Source organism: Lasioglossum baleicum, chromosome 19 (genome assembly GCF_051020765.1).
Source record: "Lasioglossum baleicum chromosome 19, iyLasBale1, whole genome shotgun sequence".
Classification (NCBI taxonomy): domain Eukaryota; kingdom Metazoa; phylum Arthropoda; class Insecta; order Hymenoptera; family Halictidae; genus Lasioglossum; species Lasioglossum baleicum.
Genome location: NC_134947.1, coordinates 1,636,436 through 1,659,433, shown reverse-complemented (window position 1 = coordinate 1,659,433; position 22,998 = coordinate 1,636,436). Strand labels below are relative to the sequence as shown.

The window sequence follows — 22,998 nt, the reverse complement described above, 5'->3', positions numbered from 1 at the left end:
GGAGCGTTATAGCGTTCCTTTAATCGCGCCCAAGCTAATTTATAATTTGCTGCTGATACGCTGTAAGACTCTATTGCTCGCGCAGCCGGACCCGATAGTGACGCCACTAAATAATTGAACCGATCAATGTCCGTTAGCTTTTCCGAGTTATTTACTAAAGAGTTAAACGTGTCCCTAAAACGAATCCATTTGCCTACATCCCCATCAAAACTTGGCAGTTTTATGATCGGTAGGCGCGTCGAGGGAGGCGAATCGGACGATTCCGGTGTGGCGCTATTAGCCGACGATGGGCCAGGGGCCGAATTACCGCGAGCCGTCATCAGCCGAGCCTTGGCCCCAGAAACCGTGCGGAAATAGCTCGCCTCAAACTGCTCGCGCTCCGCGAACTGCGCTTCCTGATGCGGCGTGTCTATGACAGCGGCTTCTATCTGTGATTGTACTGCATCGAACTTCCCGTAGATACCTTCGTTTGCGCGAACGCGTTTCTCAAATGCAACTATGTCCGCACTAACGTCCGCTGACTCTACAAATTTCCTAAATATAGTGAGACGGGCTTTCACAGTTCCGCGCTCAGCAACTAATGATTTTAACGCATCCATGTTGTACACGATAGAAACACAAACTAAAAACAAGGATATGACTCACGGAACCTGGAAGGAGTGGATCAGCGTTGCCAAGTAGCTTCAGCAGATCTTCTCCGACGTGGTCGTTGTATCCTGGCAGCCACGATGCTTCCAGACTAGAGAACCACCAAATGCCTTCCTCAATGCCAGAGATCCAAACGATGGCAGAAGGCTTCCGTGGTCAGCACGCTTTGTCGCTCTCCTGATGCAAGATGATTGCTATGGTGCCCTTGAAGCTGTACGCCCCTTGCTGCTATCACGTCCAGGGGCTTGGTGAACGTTGTCGTCTCACACAGAACGCCGCACTGGATGTACAAGCTGGTGTCCAAACTTCCAAAAAACCCAAGTTCCTCGACGAGATGGAGTTTTCCAACGATCAAATCTGGCTCGTAGGACCAATGTTAATTGTCCGCGGTTGATCAAGGATTGATCGTTCGGACTTTTGTTGTATATGCACTGCGAGGTGCCCGCTAATTACTCGAAGGACCACCTTCACGTTTGAAGGACTAACAAGTTGAAGTGTGTTGAAACTAACTATATTTCGCACTATGTTTCAATGTTACAATGTTACAAGGTTGAGAAAATAACTGGTCGCCTGCCTACTATACAATGCAAGCGAAAGCGAAGTTGATCGTCTTGCTGTCCAGCTACTTCTAATTCGAAATTCTGAGCGAGCTTCGCCGATGGTTCGGTTCTCCCTTCCCTTACGCGCTAAGATTCCCCTTCCTTGGAAATTAAGAGTGGGAGGAGCCGAAACTAAGGACTCGGAATGGGCCCAGGGGTATCTGCAAAATAAGGAGACACGGCAAGATGGGGGTGCGGAAAAAGACGCCCGAGTGACGGTTCACGTGTCCCAAAGATGATGACTAGTGCAGGAAAACCCCACAGCTGGTAACTATAAAACGCCAGGGGCATACCTGCAATCGAAGCGATGACAGAGAAAACTAAAATGTCCCCCTTTTATCGACCCGGGTACGGGCGGCAATAACCACTAACGAAATTACGGTGACAGGCCCAAACCGTAGCCAGATGCCCAGGCCTAGTCCCAATCCTAAGGCACAATCGCCGTATTGATTTTACCTGAGCGCTGGCCACTACAAATACAAACACGGGGTTTTTCACTAGTCAAAAACGCTAGATAAAAGATCGATCTAGGACACTATCTGCCTCAAAAGTTCTATTTTTTCGTTTACGAGGCGTAATTGGCATTATTCGGTAGCATGTAGCTATGAAAATAGCTTGTATGCTTCCGAATAATGTAAATTACGGTGACGACTAATGCAAATTTCGCCTCGTAAACGGAAAATAGGACCTTTGAGGGAGATGGGGCCCTAGATCGATCTTTTATCTAGCGTTTATAACTAGTGAGAAACCCCGTGTTTGTATTATTATCGAGAGATGAGAAGAGGCGAATCCCGCACCCTTGCAATCCTGGAAAATGGCTATACTGGAACTGCAATTACTCGAATTAATATTCGGACGTTCTAAAAAAGACGAGAACTTTTTTAATATTGTACTAAACGATTTGAACTTTTTTGGGGAGCTAGAGCAATTAGTTTACTACAGAATGTGAAAAGAAATTTTTTCAAAAATTGCAATTGATCGGAATTGTATGAAAAAATACTAAGAGTTGCATTTTACAACTTTTTTATGTGGGCCCATATTGAAAAATAGAAAAATACGCTTTGTAGATCTGTGTCGACTAAACATATTTTGAAAATTTCGTCAAAATCGGTTGACGTTGCAATGAGCTACAAACGTTTAAAGATGGTAAAAATCGCAGATTTTCAGCCTACATCGAAGAATTCTTACATCTTTCAAGGCCTGTCGTTTTTTCCCGCATCAACCGATTTCGATGAAACTTTCACAGTGCACATTATTTACGCAGGCCTACAAAACGTACTTTTTAAATTTTCAATATAGGCCCGCGCGAAAAAGTTGTAAAATGTAACTTTTAGTATTTTCTCTGCAATTCCGACCAAATGCAATTTTTGAAAAAATTTCTTTTCACATCCTGCAGTAAACTAATTGTCCCAGCTCCCCCAAAAAATTCAAATCGTATAGTACAATATTAAAAAAGTTATCATCTTCTTTAGGTCGTCCGAATATTAATTCGTGTAACTGTACGTATTAGGGGATAATTAATGTATTACTAGTTTATTGATTTATGTGTAGGTTTACTCTTAATGTAACTGTAAAGAAAATTACGGCAAGGGGGGTGTTGAGTTCGAACGAAAAGGTTTTCGTTGTCGCTCTAGCTCGTTTTCGAATTAACGAAAACCGAACTTGATTGAGACGATAGGAGACGAACGTGGGTTGATAGGTTCCGGGAAGAACGATCGTACAATGTTGGATTCACCCGTTTATTTTGAATATCGCACTTGCTCTGGTATACACACTGTTAGCGTTTCAAGTTTCCGTGCTTAAGCGTTCGCTCCGCGATTTGAATCGATTCGTGGTTCGGTGTTGACTGACTGTCCGTGTCTAGTTTCCCGTAGGATTTCGGCGATTTGGGCGGAGTTTTTGAAAAGAAGAGGCAGTGGTGCGATTGGTGGGTACAAGGGTGATGCCCTTGTCAATGTTCACCTTCAGGTAAGTAGAAGTCGAAGGCTGTGGGGGTGACATCGAGTATGTCCGTTTCAAACGGTTCTCTGGACGATGGCCATAGCGGGCAATAAACTGGGGAAGCGCTTGGGACCTGGTAAAACATACCTGGCAAAAGATACGGAACATAACGATTAGGAGGGTGAAGGCTGGCAAGCACCTAGGCTAATCCCGAAGTGAGCAAAATATGGAAAAGTGAATGACTGTGTCCCATGGCTTCGAGAATCTATTGTCGCTATGTCATAAATAATGGTAAATGCGTTGATGAGATTCGGGGTTCCTAACGGACTTTAGTACAAAAATAGCAGGTAAAGAACCTGGCCTGCGGATCACGTGGTGGCCAGAAGACGGTTGCTTCGAGTGTTCGGTATACACAAGAAAATACGGTACGGGTCCCGAGGAAAAATGTTATGGGGGTGCAGCGTCGCAACAGGGGGAAGAACGTAACATTCAATTTGTACATATAGTTTCCATCTCTCTTGCGATCGATGCAGACAATTTTTATTTTGCACAAATATCCGCAGTCTAGGAAAAATAATATAGATATAATGGAAACAAATAAAATTTAATATTTTTTTATATCGGGTTTATTATTTCGTTTTCATTCGGAATCGGTATTTGGAATTGTCGGTAAAAAGGAAGACTGCTACATATTTGTACGATATGTAGAAATTCATTTCACCGACATTACCAACATTACCGACATAACCTCACCGACGGTGCTGCCCTGTATAACGGCATCCGCCGCTCCACACAGACTCCATGAGCTGCCTTCCATCTGGACGGAAGAAGCTGCCGTCTAGATGCTGTGACGGCGGACTTTGTTACACCTATGCGCATTTTTGGAAGACCACTGGCATGCACGCCACACTCTTTCCAGATGTACTCCACCCGTGGCTCCGAGCAGCCAATAAGCGGCGTCTGGAACGATACTGCCCTCCACATTCACTCCACGCTCTGGACTATTCCTGACCGTTCCAGACTGTGCTATCAGGGATATTTGCTCTCTGTCTTCGTAGTTCACCTCGAGTGGCGCTGTTGAAGTTACTATTTCCGCTCCGGCGCACTGCGGGGTGTTCGAGGTACCCCATCTGACGCCATCTCATCGACTACTGAAGCTGAAATCGCCGCCATTGCGCGATCAAAAAATGAAGGTACTATTTACACGTAAATACACGGCGCGCAGAATATCGACAAAGTAGACGATGAATCCTGCAAATCCAAGATGAGGATTGTTCTCGTCTGTAACGAGTTGTGACCATACGCAAGCGGCGAAGAAGTCAAAACGAAGGAAAACCGTATTGTGTGGGACAGAAAAGACAATTTTACCCACTCCCCTAAGATTGGAGAAGAAAACCAATATTGGTATGTAGATACAAAAAAGAATCGCTCTACATATTGAACATTAATTTATTACATTCATAGCTGTACATCTCATCCTATTACTGTAATTAGTATATCTTTTATCATAAAAACATATTTTATTTGAAGTCACTGCCAACAACGAGGAATTTCCGCCCTCCCCGAAGAGATGCAGAGTATATGAAACAACGCAGCAGGAAGAGGAGCGAAGAAGTTGCAGCAAGATTGGTATGTACATGCAAAAAAGAATCGCTCTACATATTGAACATTGTTCGGCGTCGACCGACGGTCGGAGGCGCCTGACGCTGGAACCGCTCAGTAATGAGCGCGCGAGGACGGCAATGAAAAGGATCGTGAGAATGAGGGAGAAAGATTCGTTTCAGAGTGAGGTTCACACTGCACTTTATTGAAAAATGGAGAGATCAACAATCGCCGACGAATCGCAATTCGGAAATCTTGCTCGTGCGATATTTCTGCCTTTGAATCGCGACGGAAATCTTGTACGACTCCTTGATGAGGGTCGCCGCGAACGGAGATCTTCACCGCGTTCGGAGGAAAATCTTGACGCGGGCAGACGCACTGATCGCGACGCGACAGAATAAGGCTCGAAGGCGACTCAAAAGTAACTTCGAAGTAGAGTTGCGAGATAGAAAGCGCAGTGATTGTCGCAAACACACAGAACGTATAGAAAAGAGATCGAGAAGCTTGATTCGGAGAACTGAGAGTCGAACAGACGAGGCGCCGTCGAAGGAGGGCCTTTAAATATTCTCCGAAACGGCAGGCGGGGTCGCACGCGATTGGTTCCGGATCGATCGCATGATCCGGGAAGACGCAACGTTCGAGATTCAAACTATGGGATTTACCGGTGATGGGCGCTTACAAACAACTCGCGGTCGTGCGCAACAGTAACGAGCGATCGCTACGCGACTCTAAACATTATGAAAAACAGCCAGAGCAAGTGTAGCTCGACGGTTGGCGTAACGGCCGGCAAATCCCATAATTCGAATCCCGAACATACCGCCCGCCTCGAAACACTAGTTTCGAAACGCATCGAAACCGCATGAATGAAATGAGATGACGGGGGCATCGCGACGACGAGACTTAACGATAAAGGGAATGCGTGTTACAATACCCGCGCACGCTAGACCCAAATTACGCAAACCGTTGACCGCCTGCCGTGGACAAGTAAACAGAACTGAGAGATGGAGGTAACGAAAATGACTACTGAAGTAAGTATGCCGGAACGGGCCGCCCGCCTTGACGGAGCGAGGGCATGACGTTTAATAACTCGATTGCGCAAGAGCGACGATCCGCTAAACGAGTACGCAAAACGAATGCCGATTGAACTGCGTTTACAAACATTACATTTATTTATACAGATATCGCAAGAGGTAGGGAACGCGCGTACATTTATGGAGATAGAGCGCACAAGTTGCAGGGAACGCTCGAACGAAGCGTGAGATATCTACCGATTTGTAGTTAAATCGGAAGATGTGACAAGGGACGCGTTTAGCTTAGTCCTCGGAATTGCAACTGACGGGCAGAGGGCACAATTTAACGATTGGCCTTTTAAAGCATGAGGTCGCAGTTCTTACGGTGACTACTCGAATATGATTGTCGTCGCCCGGATGCGTTTGTACGATTCGTCCGAGCTCCCACTTGCACGGAGGTAGTGTCGAGTTCTTTATGATAACGAGCTGTCCGATCGAGATGGAAGGGCGAGGGCGACGCCACTTTCCGCGTTGTTGGAGCGTATTAAGATAATCCGTGCGCCACATTTTCCAAAATCGCTCTGTCATGTGTCGGACTAATTGCCATCGCGAGAGACGATTTTCGGCGAGTTCAAGCAGAGACAGTTCCGGAGGGGTTGTAAGGGCAGACCCGATGAGGAAATGACCCGGTGTAAGCGGAGCGAACTCGTCGAGAGTATCGGAAAGAGGAGCTATGGGTCGTGAATTTAAACATGCCTCGATTGCACAAAGTAGCGTCGTGAATTCCTCGAATGTGAGTGTCCGATCGCCGAGAACTCGTCGAAGATGGTGCTTGACACTTTTAACTCCTGCTTCCCACAGTCCGCCAAAATGCGGAGCAGATGGGGGAATGAAGTGCCAAACGATTCCGTCACCGGCAGTTCGATTCTGAAATTCGGGATCTCGAAGCGCGGCGCGATACGACATTGTCAACTCCTTATTTGCGCCGACGAATGTGGTTCCGTTATCGGAGTACATGCTTTCGGGTAATCCGCAACGGGAACAGAAACGGACATACGCATTGAGAAAGGCTGAGGTGGAATAGTCCGCGACCAATTCCAGATGCACGGCCTTGGTGGCCATACAGATAAATAGCGCGATATAAGCTTTTCGGGATGCTATCCCACGACCAGCGGAGGCACGGATGTGGACGGGCCCCGCGTAATCCAGCCCGCAATGCGAAAAGGGTTTTTTCGGCGGGGAAACTCTCGGGGCAGGAAGGTCTCCCATGATCTGAGTCGGGAGGGTGGCCCTTTCTCGGACGCACCTGACACAAGCGTGAATGACGGCCTTTACCTGACTCCGACCTCGGAGAAGCCAGTATTCTTGACGAAGAATATGGAGGGTGAGCTGCAACCCGGCATGCAGAGCTCGTGTGTGAGCTTGCTCAATGATAAGGCGAACCAGCGGATGGGGAGGTAACAGAACTGGATGCTTAGATTGCACTGGAAGAGGGGCGTTGCGAAGTCGACCTTCAACGCGAAGCAGTCCGTCTTCGTCGAGAAACGGGTTGAGAGATTCAAGAGAGTCTCCTCGAGGTAGTGGTTGACCACTGGAGAGAGAGGCGATGGTATCACCAAACTGGGCGGTTTGAATGCGTCGCAACCAAAAGATTTTGGCAGCGGTGCATTCGGAGGCGGTTAAGGCGCGTCCTTGAGCAGAATTTGAATTGGGACGGCGACAGCGACGGGAATTACCGACGAAACGGTTAATATAAGCCGTTACTCGTATGAATTTGGGCCAATTTGAGAAGCGGGATTCTAAATCCCAATCGGGAGAGGGAACCCCGCTGTGAAGCACGACCTTTAACTCGGACGAATCTTCAACGGGAGGTTGTCGAAGTTGCTGAGGCCATTCTGTGGAATTGCGACGAAGCCAAGAGGGGCCATGCCACCAAAGACGAGAATTTATTAATTCATCGCTTAGAAGTCCGCGCGACGCGCAGTCAGCGGGATTGTCCGCTGTCGGAATATGATGCCATATAGCTTGAGGGAGACGAGATTGTGCATCGGCAACCCGGTTGGCGACGAACGTCTTCCATTTGGAAGGGTGAGACTGCAACCACGCTAGTGCCACGGTCGAATCAGTCCAACAGTAGCAGGGAACATCCAGCAGGTCAAGGGAGGATGCGACAAAATTCATCAGACGAGTCAGAAGGACGGCTGCTTGCAATTCAAGCCGAGGGACGGTCAGAGGAGTCAATGGGGCAACCTTGGACTTGCCAGCAAGCAGAGAGACAGTTAAGTGTCCGTCGACGGTGGTACAGCGGACGAAAACGACGGCGGCGTAGGCAACCGTCGAAGCGTCTGCGAAACCGTGGAGTTCGATCTGTGAGACATCTGGAACCGACCCGATCCACCATGCTATTTGGAGTCCGTTTAAAACAGGAAATTTTGCATAGATGGATTTCCATTGTTCATAGGACTGAGTCGGGATGGGGTCGTCCCATCCGAGACGAAGGCGCCACAATCCTTGAATGAGAATTTTCACTCTAATGATAGCGGGGGTAATCCAACCGAGAGGGTCGTACAGTCTCGCGATGGTCGAGAGAATAGCGCGTTTCGTGGACGGTATCGGCTCGGATAGATTCACGTTAAATTGAAATGAATCACGAGAAGGGTTCCAGCTTATCCCGAGGATTTTGACTCGATCGTCGGGAGCAAGAGTTTTGGAGCAGGCTAGTCCATGATCTTCCTGATCGATGTCGGAAAGAAATTCGACCGAATTACTGGCCCATTTTCGCAATTTCATTTGACCGCATTGGAGAAGATGGACTAATTGATCACGGGACTGACGAATAGCCGATAGATCGTTGCCGCCGTAAAGGACATCGTCGACATAAATATGAGACTGAAGCACGGGAACTGCGAGCGGGAACCGTTTTCCTTCATCCTTAAGGAGTTGTTGCAGAACGCGGAGAGCTAAAAATGGAGCACACGTCATGCCATACGTCACGGTCAGTAATTGGAATGCCTGTGCATCCTCGGAGAGGGATGATTTCCAGAGAATACGCTGATAGTCAACGTCGCGTTCGTCAACAAGAATCTGGCGGTACATTTTGGCAATGTCCGCTGTATAAACGAATCGGAATGTTCGCCATCGAAGTATGATGGCAGAGAGATCAAGCTGTAATTTGCGACCGGAAAAAAGGTGGTCATTTAGAGTGGAATCGTTTGAAGTGACGCTGGATGCGTTAAAAACAACACGGAGATGTGTGGTTACGCTGTCAGCGCGCAGCACTGGATGGTGCGGAATGTAAACACACTGAACAGGCGAGGACGAAACGGGCGCAGGACGCATGTGTCCGAGAGACTCATATTCTCTTAGAAACTCTTTATATTCCACTGCCAGGGATGGTTGGAGCAGAAGTTTCCGATGGATGGACTGCAGGACTTTGTCTGCAGCACCACGAGAATGGCCAATATCAATTGGAGGGCCCGTACGGAACGGGAGACGGACTATGTACCGCCCATCGGAAGCTCGCGATGTGTGCTTTTGAAAATGCTGCTCACACTGTTCGTCCTCCTTGGTAAGGAGGGACTGCGAGGGGACTTCCTCAGTCTCCCAGAAACGGCGCAGCTCGCTCGATAGTGTGTCGTCTTGGACACAGTGATGCATCGCAATGCTTGAGCCGGCACAAAGTCGTTGGCCGTCAGGCGACAGAGAAGAGAAAGGGCCAGAGATGACCCAACCAAAAATTGTGTTTTGGGCAATAGGTTGCCCGCTTGAGCCTTTCCGTAGACCGTCTAAAATCATTTCAGAATAGACGTCTGCGCCGAGGAGGACATGAATCGCGGCCGAATTTGACGGATCAGCATCGGCCCAATTGAGATCGGATAAATGATCGAGAGTTCGACTGTCATGAATGCGCTTCGGCATGTATGTCGAGAGAGATTTTAGAACGAGCGCGATGGTCGAAACCGAAGGGCTCGTGGAATTGCGAGGAGCGATCTGGAGGCGCACGGCGTGGCGCAACGTACCAACATGGACCCCGCCGACGGCAGATATGGTAGTCGAAACGCGAGTGCGTTTCGCACGTAAGAGGTGCACCATGGCCTCGGTTATGAAACTAGCTTCAGAGCCTTGATCAATCAAGTCTCGGACTGTGATGCAGCGACCTGACGGAACTCGGAGTTGCACCCATGCGGTGGCCAAGAGAATACCTGAGGTCGAGGCCGCGAGGGTGGAAGCGAAATGAGAGTTGACCTCGGTCGGCATCGAGGTGGCTGTAGATGATTCCGGAGGTGACGATGATGCGGAAGACGTTTCTAAATGCAGCAACGAGTGATGACGTTTTTGACAGATTCGACAAGAGTATTTGCTGGGACAGTTTCGGATAGAATGACTTGACTTAAACAATTAAAGCAACGCGAAAACTTTTGAACAAGTTCGCGCCGACCGTTGGGGCTTTGAGCCGTGAATGTCGGGCAAGCGCTGAAACTTTGAGAAGCTTGACAGACGGGGCACGACGGGCGCGAAGGGTTAGAGGGCCGTGAAGCGGTCGCAGCATGCACTCGCGATGAACTGGCGGCGGGATGACTTGAAGCTTTAGGACTCTGAGAGGTCGTGATGTCGGAATCGAGCGCAAATTCCTCCAAACCGCGAGCACGTGAATCAAGAAATTTCGAAAACGTCTTGAACGACGGCGGCGTTACGTCGTCGCCAAGTTTGAGTTTCCACGCCTTCCGCGTCGAAGAGTCCAACTTTTGTGACACAATATGGACCAGGAAGTCATCCCAAAGATCCTCTGGTTTGCGCCCGAGCTTCTTTAGGGATTCGACGGTGACGCAGACACGATCGCGGAGATGCTGGAGGTCCGTGGCCGATTCGCGAGAAAGCGCGGGAAGCGTGATTAACTGCGAAAGATGCGCGGTTATTATGCGCCTCGGATTATTAAACCGCGCCGTAAGCGTATCCCAAGCGATTTTAAAATTATCTTCCGTGATTGACAAAGTCGAAATACACTCAAGCGCGGGACCCTGCAGAACGGACACTAAGTGATGGAAACGCGTTACATCGTGAAGCGTAGAATTTTTAATGATTAACGCGGTGAATTTATCGCGGAACGCTTCCCAAATCTCGTACCGGCCGTCGAACTGCGGTACTTTGATCCGGGGAAGCTGCGTATCTGGGACTGACGGACACGCTTGTCCGTCGCCCGCGGACTTAGGCTGATTTACGGTGGCGGTGGTCAGCGCGTCGAGTTGATTGTTCATGAAGGCTAGCGCGTCCAAGTACACCTCCTCCGTAGCTGCAAATTGGTCGTCCTTGAAGTAAGGAAGCTTGGCTCGTTCCTCCGATTTGATAATGGCGAATAGTCGCGAATGACCGTTCTCGAACCTCCGCCACTGATCCTGAAGGTGGACAATCCTCGTCCGCAAGGTGGATTTGGTCCAGTTGTTCTTCCCTAGCTCTTTCAAGTTGGGGAGAGCACGTTCTATGATTTGCTGAATTTGAATGTGGGCTTCGAAGTTGTCTCCCATGATGTGAAACTCTTGTCCACTCCCTCACTTGCCTGTTCGTCACGATCCGGCTCGAAGGACCAAAATGTTCGGCGTCGACCGACGGTCGGAGGCGCCTGACGCTGGAACCGCTCAGTAATGAGCGCGCGAGGACGGCAATGAAAAGGATCGTGAGAATGAGGGAGAGAGATTCGTTTCAGAGTGAGGTTCACACTGCACTTTATTGAAAAATGGAGAGATCAACAATCGCCGACGAATCGCAATTCGGAAATCTTGCTCGTGCGATATTTCTGCCTTTGAATCGCGACGGAAATCTTGTACGACTCCTTGATGAGGGTCGCCGCGAACGGAGATCTTCACCGCGTTCGGAGGAAAATCTTGACGCGGGCAGACGCACTGATCGCGACGCGACAGAATAAGGCTCGAAGGCGACTCAAAAGTAACTTCGAAGTAGAGTTGCGAGATAGAAAGCGCAGTGATTGTCGCAAACACACAGGACGTATAGAAAAGAGATCGAGAAGCTTGATTCGGAGAACTGAGAGTCGAACAGACAAGGCGCCGTCGAAGGAGGGCCTTTAAATATTCTCCGAAACGGCAGGCGGGGTCGCACGCGATTGGTTCCGGATCGATCGCATGATCCGGGAAGACGCAACGTTCGAGATTCAAACTATGGGATTTACCGGTGATGGGCGCTTCCATCAACTCGCGGCCGTGCGCAACGGTAACGAGCGATCGCTACGCGACTCTAAACATTATGAAAAACAGCCAGAGCAAGTGTAGCTCGACGGTTGGCGTAACGGCCGGCAAATCCCATAATTCGAATCCCGAACAAACATTAAATTATTACATTCATAGCTGTACATCTCATCCTATTACTGTAATTAGTATATCTTTTATCATAAAAACATATTTTATTTGCAGTCACTGCCAACAGAGAGGAATTGTTGCCGCCCTCCCCGAAGAGACGCAGAGTATATGAAACAACGCAGCAGGAAGAGGAGCGAAGAAGTTGCAGTAAGATTGGTATGTAGATGCAAAAAAGAATCGCTCTACATATTGAACATTAAATTATTACATTCATAGCTGTACATCTCATCCCATTACTGTAATTAGTATATGTTCGATGCCGTCGCAACCAAAACCGCGATGGTCCAGCGACCAGCTCGGCGAAGATGAGCACCGCCGTTTACGCCGTTTCGGTGTCGCAAATACAAACAGAATATTCGAGAACATACAACCGTTCAGATCACTTTTTTTTATCGTCCCCACCACGAGAATCGACCCTCGATATTCCGCGCGACGTCGATCGCGTTCTCTTGCCTTCCGGACGTGTTAATGAAAGCAACCATTTTTGTACCAGTGCGAACAAACCGTGATCGTGTCGGCTTTCCATCCGTTTCGCGTGACTTTATTAACATAAATCGTACCCGCGATTTATATAGTCATTCCGCGAGTGTCTTGTACTCATATCAGGCCTCGCGAGAAACCAAATAAACCAATCGTTGTGAAACATTCAAAGTGAACCTTTCTTCACAACACGTGGCACCCATCTCGCAGTCTCCTCATCCAAATCCAACCAGCTTCCAACCGAAACATTGTGGTCCTTCGAGCCGGATAGTTGAGGAGAATCCGTCCACGTCGTGAAGATTCAGTTCGAGCCCTTGGAAAGACCAGATCACGCCACGTCGCACGTGGAATCTCCGCCGGAAAAGAGCACGCCATTTTCTGTTACGTAATCAGAACACGCAGTGGTTCGGTACGCAATGAATACCATCGAAGCATTAATTTCTCAGCAGATGCAACTCATCAGCTCAATCCAACGAGCTCTTCGAAATTTTAAGAAGCTCGGTCAAGCCAAAATGACCGCATCGGTAACACGCCGGCGGCTCGCAAACCTGAAGGAGAACTTCGCCAAGCCCCAGGAATTGGACTGAGCCATTGTCGCTTATGCAAGCGAGTCCACCAAAGCAGCTCATCCGTATTTCACGCAGGACCAGTTCTGCGTTGGTGAAGACGCCTTCAACGAAGCTGCAGATTTCATGGCAGAGGTACTCGGATCCACCACCAGTGAGTCATCTGCCTCCAGTAAACCGGTTGCCGATCTTCCTTACCGACCGGTGTCGCGCCTTCCGAAATTGCAGTTGCCTACGTTCGACGGACGTTTATCCCAATGGGAACAATTTCGCGATAATTCCAAATCAATGGTGTTTAACGACAGTACTCTTAGCAATGTAGATCGAATGCAGTATTTAATAATCTGTCTCAAAGGCGATGCAAGTAAAGCGATCAGCCGTCTCGCAATAACTGAGAAGAACTTCCGCGTCGCGTGGGAGATACTCGTGAAACGATGCGAACACAAAAGTCGCCTCGTTTCAGTGCACCTTCAAACCCTGTTTGATCTACCAAAAGTCACAGTAGACAATTGAATATACCTTGGCCGCCTTCGAGACACCGCGAACATAGCAATCGAGTCTCTTCGAAACCTCGGTCGTCCAGTCGAACATTGGGACGACATCTTTGTATTTTGCGTCACCACTAAATTGTCGGAATCGTTGCGAAAAGAATGGAGACTCACGCTCGGCGAGAGTCGTGAGTGCCCGTCGTATGCTAAGCTAGATACGTTACTCGGTCAACAAATTAACGCGCTCGACGATTCGAAGCCCGGTACTGTCGATGTAAACAAACAGGTGTCGCGACCATCCGTTAGCCGTTTAAATTCGAAGTCGACTACCTCGCACACCGCCACGCCAAGTAACGCGACATGTCCGGCATGTCGGTCCAATCATTTGTTGTACCAATCCGATCAATTTCGTAATCAAACCCCATCGGAGCGATACAAGCTCGTTCGAGCAACCAACCGGTGCATTAATTGTTTTAGCGCGAGTCACGCAGTGAAAGACTGTAAAAGCACGCGCGCTTGCAAGCAATGCCACAAAAGGCATCATACGATGCTGCACTTCCAGACCAGCGACGCACCCGCGCCGCCCTCGGTCTCTCTACTGACAGCGACCGACAATCCTTTCGAACAGCCAATCGAACCACGACCGTCATTCTTGCCACCGCGTATGTACGAGTCTACTCGAAATCGGGCAATTTTGTGCAGGCTCGAGCGCTCCTGGATCAAGGCTCGGCTATATCAGTTATTTCAGAGAATCTTGTCCAGCTGTTGCGCTTATCGAAATTACGAAGATCGATTCGCATACAGGGCATCGGAAATGCCCATACCTATTGTCGTCACGCTGTCTCGCTAACAATCACTCCCCACTCCAGCAGCGCTCCTGCCTTCCCCACTACTGCACTCGTGCTCCCATCGTTGACGCAGTATAAACCGAATCGAGTCAATTCGCCGTGTCACTATACACACCTTTCGGGACTCGATTTAGCCGACAAGGACCCCATGAGTTCAGATCCAATCGAACTATTGATCGGTGCCGATCTATACGGATCAATCATTCGCGACGGTATTCGAAAAGGTGCCGATAACGAACCTGTTGCCCAAAACACAGCATTGGGTTGGATAATATCGGGTCCGGTTGCAAATCCTGCGTCCTCCACACCTTCACATCCATCCATATCTCCCACGGAACTGTGCACGAAACGTTCGAGTCCGAACTAAGCAGATTCTGGGAAATCGAGGAGATCCCTCGCACCTCGTTTCCAAGTCCCGAAGACATCCAGTGCGAAAACCATTTCGCATCCACGCATTTTCGCACGCCGGAGGGCAGATACGTTGTCCGTCTTCCCTTCAAGGACAAGTCGTCCACATCGCTCGGAACCTCCCGACCCTCCGCGCTTTCGCACCTGTTGTTCTCTGAACGCCGTCTCAAACGGAACCCAACCCAGGCGGCGGAATATACACGCTTTCTCCAAGAATACGAATCCCTTGGTCATATGGAGAAGGTGACACAAACCGACGAGCAATCGTCTCCGCCATACTACATTCCGCATCACGGAGTGTCCCGAACGGACAGCGCCACAACCCGTCTCCGGGTGGTGTTCAATGCGTCATGTCGCACTTCGACGGGTATATCGCTGAATGATTTGTTGTTAATAGGACCGAAACTGCAAACTGACTTAACGTCAGTCATTTCATTATGGCGGCAAAGTCGATTCGTCTTCACAGCCGACATCGAAAAGATGTATCGGCAAATATTAATTGACCCGCGAGATCGCGACTATCAACGCATTCTGTGGCGTGCCAATCCGTCTGAGCAAGTACAAGAATACCGCCTTAGTACAGTCACCTACGGCACCGCGTCAGCCCCATTCCAAGCCCAACGAGTCCTCCAACAGCTGGTAGAGGACGAAGGCTCTTCGTTCCCTCTAGCCGTCCCCGTGCTACGACACCAAATTTACGTCGATGACTGCATTTTTGGTGCCGACAATATTCAACTGGCCCGGCAAACGCGTGATCAGCTCATCGCTCTCGTACAAAAAGGAGGGTTTCGTCTACGCAAGTGGGCAAGCAATCGGTCGACTCTCCTTGCAGACTTGATTCCGTCCGACCATGGACTCGCGTGCGCCAAAGAACTCCGGAGCGACGAATATTTAAAAATATTGGGTATTACGTGGTGCCCGGAGAGCGACCAATTCAAGTTTCGACTTTCCATTCCAAGCCACTCCAAATCCACAAAACGCGGGCTCTTGTCGCTCATAGCGAAACTGTTCGACCCGCTAGGGTGGGCAGCACCAGTAGTCATTACCGCCAAAATCCTTATTCAACAGCTTTGGAAGTTGAAATGCGACTGGGACGATCCCCTCCCAGTCAAACTCAGTGGGAACGATATCGCTCCCTCCTCCACCACTTAGAGTCAGCTCACATTCCGCGATGGACTGGACAAACAGCCGATAGCGGTGACGTCCAGCTTCATGGTTTCTCCGACGCGTCCTCGGTCGCTTATGCTGCGGTAATATACCTCCGCGTCGTTTCCTCCGACGGCAGTATCACCGTCTCCCTGTTGATGGCGAAGTCAAAGGTAGCTCTTGTCAAAACAGTTAGCATTCCTCGTCTCGAGTTAACAGCCGCCCACCTGCTTGCACGATTACTGGACTGCATTCAGCAAGCCCTCCACAAGCGTAGCCTTCCATGCGTTTGCTGGACAGACTCGACCATCACGCGAGCGTGGCTCAGCAAACCGCCGGCGACGTGGAAAACATTCGTTGCAAATCGCGTGTCAGAAATCCACTCGCTGGTTCCAACTGGCCAATGGCTCCATGTCCCGTCAGAGGACAACCCTGCAGACTGCGCCTCGGGTGGCGTTTCAGCGCCGGAATTGGTTTCCCATCCTTTATGGTGGAACGGTCCGCAGTGGCTGCGACTTGTTCCTGAATTTTGGCCATCTCAACCTGCAATAGCAGAGGCACACATTCTCGAAGAAAAGAGGAATCCTGTTCCAATTCTTGCATCAACCAAGTTCGAGCCATGGGACCTCCAGACTCGATACTCATCGTGGACCAAACTCCTTCGGGTGACCGCATATGTCATCCGGTTCGTTGAGGCAATTCGCCATAAACCTCTCACCTTGTCGCTCACGGGAAATTGCCCGAAGAGTCCAAGAGCAGACCACTCGTTGCATCCGGACGAGATTCAAATCGCCAAGTACTATTGGTACAAGACCATTCAAAGGGCATGCTTTCCCTACGAGTTGTCCAAACTCGTCGCGAAAACGCCAGTACCGAGTACCAGCCCGCTGTCCAAATTAAACCCTTACCTCGACTCGAGCGAGTTGATCCGAATAAAGGGCAGGCTGCGACACTCCAACCTTCCAGAACCGAGGAAACACCCTATAGTCCTCCGCTCTCACCAACTCCTCAACCTCATCATCTCGCACCATCACCTGAAAACCTTGCATGGGGGACCTTCACTCACACTCGCCTCCCTGAGGGAAGAGTTGTGGATCCTGAGAGCTCGAACGACAGTAAGGTCGATTCTGCATCGGTGCGTCCCATGTACCCGCGAAGTAGCTAAGGTTCCGACAGAACTCATGGGGGACTTGCCGAGCATGCGAGTCAACCCTCAATCATGAGCGTTCACCCACACCGGCGTCGATTATGCCGGACCCATACTTGTGAGACTATCGTCTGGCCGAGGTCACAAAACGCATAAAGCGTACATCGCCGTATTTATCTGCATGACCACGAAAGCGGTCCAGCTAGAACTAGTCTCAGACTGCAGCTCACAAGCGTTTATAAGCGCCTTCCACCGTTTCATCGCGCGTCGAGGTTTACCTCATAGCATGTATTCCGATAATGGAACCACATTCCAAGGCGCGGATCGCGAATTAACCCCCCGCAGCGCCACATTTCGGTGGCTTGTGGGAGGCCGCGGTGCGCAGCACCAAACACCACCTAAAGAGGTGTGTCGGCGCGCACACTCTCACGTCCGAGGAAATGGCCACGCTGCTCTGTCGGATCGAGGCATGCTTAAACTCGCGACCATTAGGTGCTGTCTCCGATGTCCTTGACGATTACGGAGTGTTAACACCTGGACACTTCTTAATCGGAGCTCCTATCATCAGCCATCCTGAACCGAGCGTACTCGATTTACGAGAGAACAGACTGTCTCGTTGGCAACTTGTACAGCGCCTGTCCGAAGGTTTTTGGAAATCCTGGTCGCACGATTACTTGCATCCCCTGCAACAACGCCCGAAATGGCGTGTCGTGCAACAGTTGGCCAAGCGAGGTCAAATTGTACTACTGCGTAATCCTAACGCGCCTCCGGCCCACTGGGCCCTCGGTCGGATCAGCGAATGTCAACCGGGCAAGGACGGACTCACCCGAGTCGTAACTGTCAAGACTCAGCTGTCCGAATTCAAAAGACCACTTGAGAAACTGTGTTTTCTCCCAATAGAAATTAACACGGTGTCGCAAGCTGTCATGGCGGGCGGAACGCCCACTTGCCCGGACGACTCCCCTTCCGGTGCGTCTTAAGGGTAGAATTGTATATTCGTTTTTTTTCGTTTTGTTTGTACTGTAGCCCATTTCAACGCGTATTCGATCAGCGTCCAGTCCGACACGGTGCGTTCAACGACAGCGCCTGCACCCTGTCGAATGTACTCATTCGAGGCGGGCGGTATGTTCGATGCCGTCGCAACCAAAACCGCGATGGTCCAGCGACCAGCTCGGCGAAGATGAGCACCGCCGTTTACGCCGTTTCGGTGTCGCAAATACAAACAGCATATTCGAGAACATACAACCTTTCAGGTCACTTTTTTTGATCGTCCCCACTACGAGAATCGACTCTCGATATTCCGCGCGACGTCGATCGCGCTCTCTTGCCTTCCGGACGTGTTAATGAAAGCAACCATTTTTGTACCAGTGCGAACAAACCGTGATCGTGTCGGCTTTCCATCCGTTTCGTGTGACTTTATTAACATAAATCGTACCCGCGATTTATGTAGTCATTCCGCGAGTGTATTGTACTCATATCAGGCCTCGTGAGAAACCAAATAAACCAATCGTTGTGAAACATTCAAAGTGACCCTTTCTTCACAACACGTGGCACCCATCTCGCAGTCTCCTCATCCAAATCCAACCAGCTTCCAACCGAAACAGTATATCTTTTTTCATAAAAACATATTTTATTTGCAGTCACTGCCAACAGCGAGGAATTGCCGCCCTCTCCGAAGAGATGCAGAATATATGAAACAACGCAGCAGGAAGCGGAGCCAAGAAGTTGCAGCAGTCGGAAATAAGAAGCAAATGTACTTAAAATCTTGTTACGTTCGTACATGTCCGTATAATCTTGTAAAATCTTGTTTGTTACATATACCAAATGCGAAAAAAATCATAAAATAAATGAAATTTTAAATAAATGTTGTTACTTCTTTAAACGTTCACAAAATGTCCGAATTTCCGGAGAACGGTACTTTCGAACAGTCTAAAAACCTTCTAGGTATGTCGCCACCGTACGTTCTCAGGATATTCTACTTGGTAACATGACCATTCAGAGGCTGTTAACTAGGATGTTACTAGCCCGTTACTAGGATATTCTGGACGCCCTGATAGCACAGTTTGGACCTGCCAGGAATAGTCCAGAGCGTGGAGTGAATGTGGAGGGCAGTATCGTTCCAGACGCCGCTTATTGGCTGCTCGGAGCCATGGGTGGAGTACATCTGGAAAGTGTGTGGCGTGCATGCCAGTGGGCTTCCAAAAATGATTACAGGTGTACAAACTCCGCCGTCACAGCATCTAGACGGCAGCTTCTTCCGTCCAGATGGAAGGCAGCTCGTGGAGTCTGTGTGGAGCGGCGGATGCCGTTATACAGGGCAGCACCGTCGGTGAGGTTATGTCAGTAATGTTGGTAATGTCGGTGAAATGAATTTCTACATATTGTACAAATATGTAGCAGTCTTCCTTTTTACCGATAATTCCAAATACCGATTCTAAATGAAAACGAAATAATAAACCCGATATAAAAAAATATTAAATTTTATTTATTTCTATTATATCTATATTATTTTTCCTAGACTGCGGATCTTTGTGCAAAATAAAAATTGTCTGCATCGATCGCAAGAGAGATGGAAACTATATGTACAAATTGAATGTTACGTTCTTCCCCCCTTGCCGTAATTTTCTTTACAGTTACATTAAGAGTAAACCTACACATAAATCAATAAACTAGTAATACATTAATTATCCCCTAATACGTACAGTTACACGAATTAATATTCGGACGATCTAAAGAAGATGATAACTTTTTTAATATTGTACTATACGATTTGAATTCTTTGGGGGAGCTGGAACAATTAGTTTACTGCAGGATGTGAAAAGAAATTTTTTCAAAAAATGCATTTGGTCGGAATTGCAGAGAAAATACTAAAAGTTACATTTTACAACTTTTTCGCGCGGGCCTATATTGAAAATTTAAAAAGTACGTTTTGTAGGCCTGCGTAAATAATGTGCACTGTGAAAGTTTCATCGAAATCGGTTGATGCGGGAAAAAACGACAGGCCTTGAAAGATGTAAGAATTCTTCGATGTAGGCTGAAAATCTGCGATTTTTACCATCTTTAAACGTTTGTAGCTCATTGCAACGTCAACCGATTTTGACGAAATTTTCAAAATATGTTTAGTCGACACAGATCTACAAAGCGTATTTTTCAATTTTTCAATATGGGCCCACATAAAAAAGTTGTAAAATGCAACTCTTAGTACTTTTTCATACAATTCCGATCAATTGCAATTTTTGAAAAAATTTCTTTTCACATCCTGTAGTAAACTAATTGCTCTAGCTCCCCAAAAAAGTTCAAATCGTTTAGTACAATATTAAAAAAGTTCTCGTCTTTTTTAGAACGTCCGAATATTAATTCGAGTAATTGCAGTTCAAGTATAGCCTTTTTCCAAGATTGCAAGGGTGCGGGATTCGCCTCTTCTCATCTCTCGATAATAATACAAACACGGGGTTTCTCACTAGTTAGAAACGCTAGATAAAAGATCGATCTAGGGCCCCATCTCCCTCAAAGGTCCTATTTTCCGTTTACGAGGCGAAATTTGCATTAGTCGTCACCGTAATTTGCATTATTCGGAAGCAAACAAGCTATTTTCATAGCTACATGCTGCCGAATAATGCCAATTACGCCTCGTAAACGAAAAAATAGAACTTTTGAGGCAGATAGTGTCCTAGATCGATCTTTTATCTAGCGTTTTTGACTAGTGAAATACCCCGTGTTTGTATTATTATCGAGAGATGAGAATAAGAGGCGAATCCCGCACCCTTGCAATCCTGAAAACGAGTCTACTTCCTTTTAATAAACTAATGCAAGGATTTGTAACCAAGGAGTATGTTCGGTTGCAGGTAGCTACGGTATAAGGTTTAGTACCTTAACGGTATAAAAGGTCCAAATACATCTGGCTACATCGGCTGTGCCTCTTTCGGCTGGCTAAAAATCACTTTGTTGGGAGGTACATCGGGAAGGTCTTTAGCTGAATGTTTTATGACGGCCTCGCCTGTGAATTCGGACTCGCGCTTGTTCCTTCGCGCGGAGGGTTTTACGACGGAACATTAAGTGGCCTGTAGTTCCTTTTTCATTTGGAACAACCTAAGCATTGGAAAAACCGAAAGAATACCGGTATTATTTCGGTTTCGGTAGAAAATTGATTGTGCCGTTATTCGAAGACTTTGAATAAATCCACTATCCACAGTCCAAATTCTATCTTGAGATTAGTCTTTTTTTAATCGGAAGAACGCCACACGAAGCAGCTAGCGTCATTTACATGAAACAATTACGAAAAATAAACAAGGTCTGCAATTAACCTGTTAGTGGTTTCATGCCGATATGTCTGGCTGGCCGACGCGTGTCGGGTTACCTGGCCGTGTTTATTGCACCACTTGGCCACGGCGACCGAAGTCTTCGCCGCCCTGGCAGAAAATTATTCGAAGCTACACCGTTTCGATAGTTTCCAGATGGCTGGAAAACCCCAAGGTTTGGTTGCCACATCTGCGGTCTTGCCGAATCCCAGGGTCCGCTTCAAGCACTAGCTTAAAAGTTCCGTTCACCCCCAAATGGGACTTTCACCAACATGTTCAGTCGCGTTTTTAACACTTTTAAATGGGTTGTTAACATTTTTTTATCTTATTAGGAATTTATTTTGAGTCCTACAAAATATTGCAATTAGAATTACGATTTCAATTATGTCTACTTGTTCTTTGAATACAGTAGAGACTCCCGTATCCGTATCCCCATTATCCGAATACATACCCTAATATAAGGACGTCCTATTGTCCGTATGTTCTGTTATCGCCGCGTCGCTCGCTGTGCCGGGATTCAAATGCGCGCCGCCTCCAGATTTCGACTTTTCGCATCATGCTTCCGAAACTTCGGCAACGTGAAAATCGAAGGAACGCGTCGGCGTCGATCAGTCGAGCAGGTAGTTCACACAGACAGAGTAGAGGTACGCTTGTGTGTAGCGCGCAAGCAATTGAACAGGCACTCAGACGGGCTGAGTTTTCACGCTACCGAAGTTTCGAAAGCATGAGGCGAAAAGTGAGAATCTGGAGACGGCGCACAGTGTGACCTTTCGTCCAAATCGGAGACAAAATCGAAGAACTTTTGATAGAAATAAGGTAGAGCGATGAAATTTTTAAAAATTAAGGAGGTAGTATACCCTCGATTTGTAACTAGAAAGGAACTAGAATCTTACTAGATTTTGGGTCGAAAACATGGGTTTCCTGGTTTTCAGTTAGTGTCCTTATTTGAGCAAATTTTGGGCTGGGTGAGGGCTCATTCGAAAGAGGAAGGTTCACCGCAGGGGGCTCTGGTCATGAGGTTAACGAGAATATGTTTATATCTAATAATATTAGTGTCCAAAGTAGAGTAAAAATCTAGGAAAAAAACCAGCAGATTTCAATGCATTTTTCTGTCTCCAAAAGACTTTTTGACTGATGGGATGACCAGAGCCCCATGCAGTGAACCTTCCTCTTTCGAATGAGCCCTCACCCAGCCCAAAATTTGCTCAAATAAGGACACTAAGTGAAAACCAGGAAACCCATGTTTTCGACCCAAAATCTAGTAAGATCCTAGTAAATAGCAAATATCTAGCAAATAACTAGAATCTTACTAGAAAAAGGGGTCGAAACATGGGTTTCCTGGTTTTCAGTTAGTGTCCTCATTTGAGCAAATTTTGGGCTGGGTGAGGGCTCATTCGAAAGAGGAAGGTTCACCGCAGGGGGCTCTGGTCATCCCATCAGCCAAAAAGA

At 48.0% G+C, this 22,998-nt stretch overlaps 1 protein-coding gene and 1 long non-coding RNA gene across 2 annotated transcripts in view; both read right to left on the bottom strand.

Moving 5' to 3' along the window:
* The window catches only part of LOC143218244 (uncharacterized), a 246,154-nt gene that overhangs the window by 135,717 nt on the left and 87,439 nt on the right, over nt 1-22,998 (bottom strand). The gene's annotated exons all lie outside the window — the stretch shown is intronic.
* Nucleotides 8,080-11,322, bottom strand: LOC143218534 (uncharacterized). The gene is given in 3 exon segments (XM_076443764.1): nt 8,080-8,202; nt 8,573-10,188; nt 10,191-11,322. Coding segments are annotated over 3 exon segments (2,871 nt in total).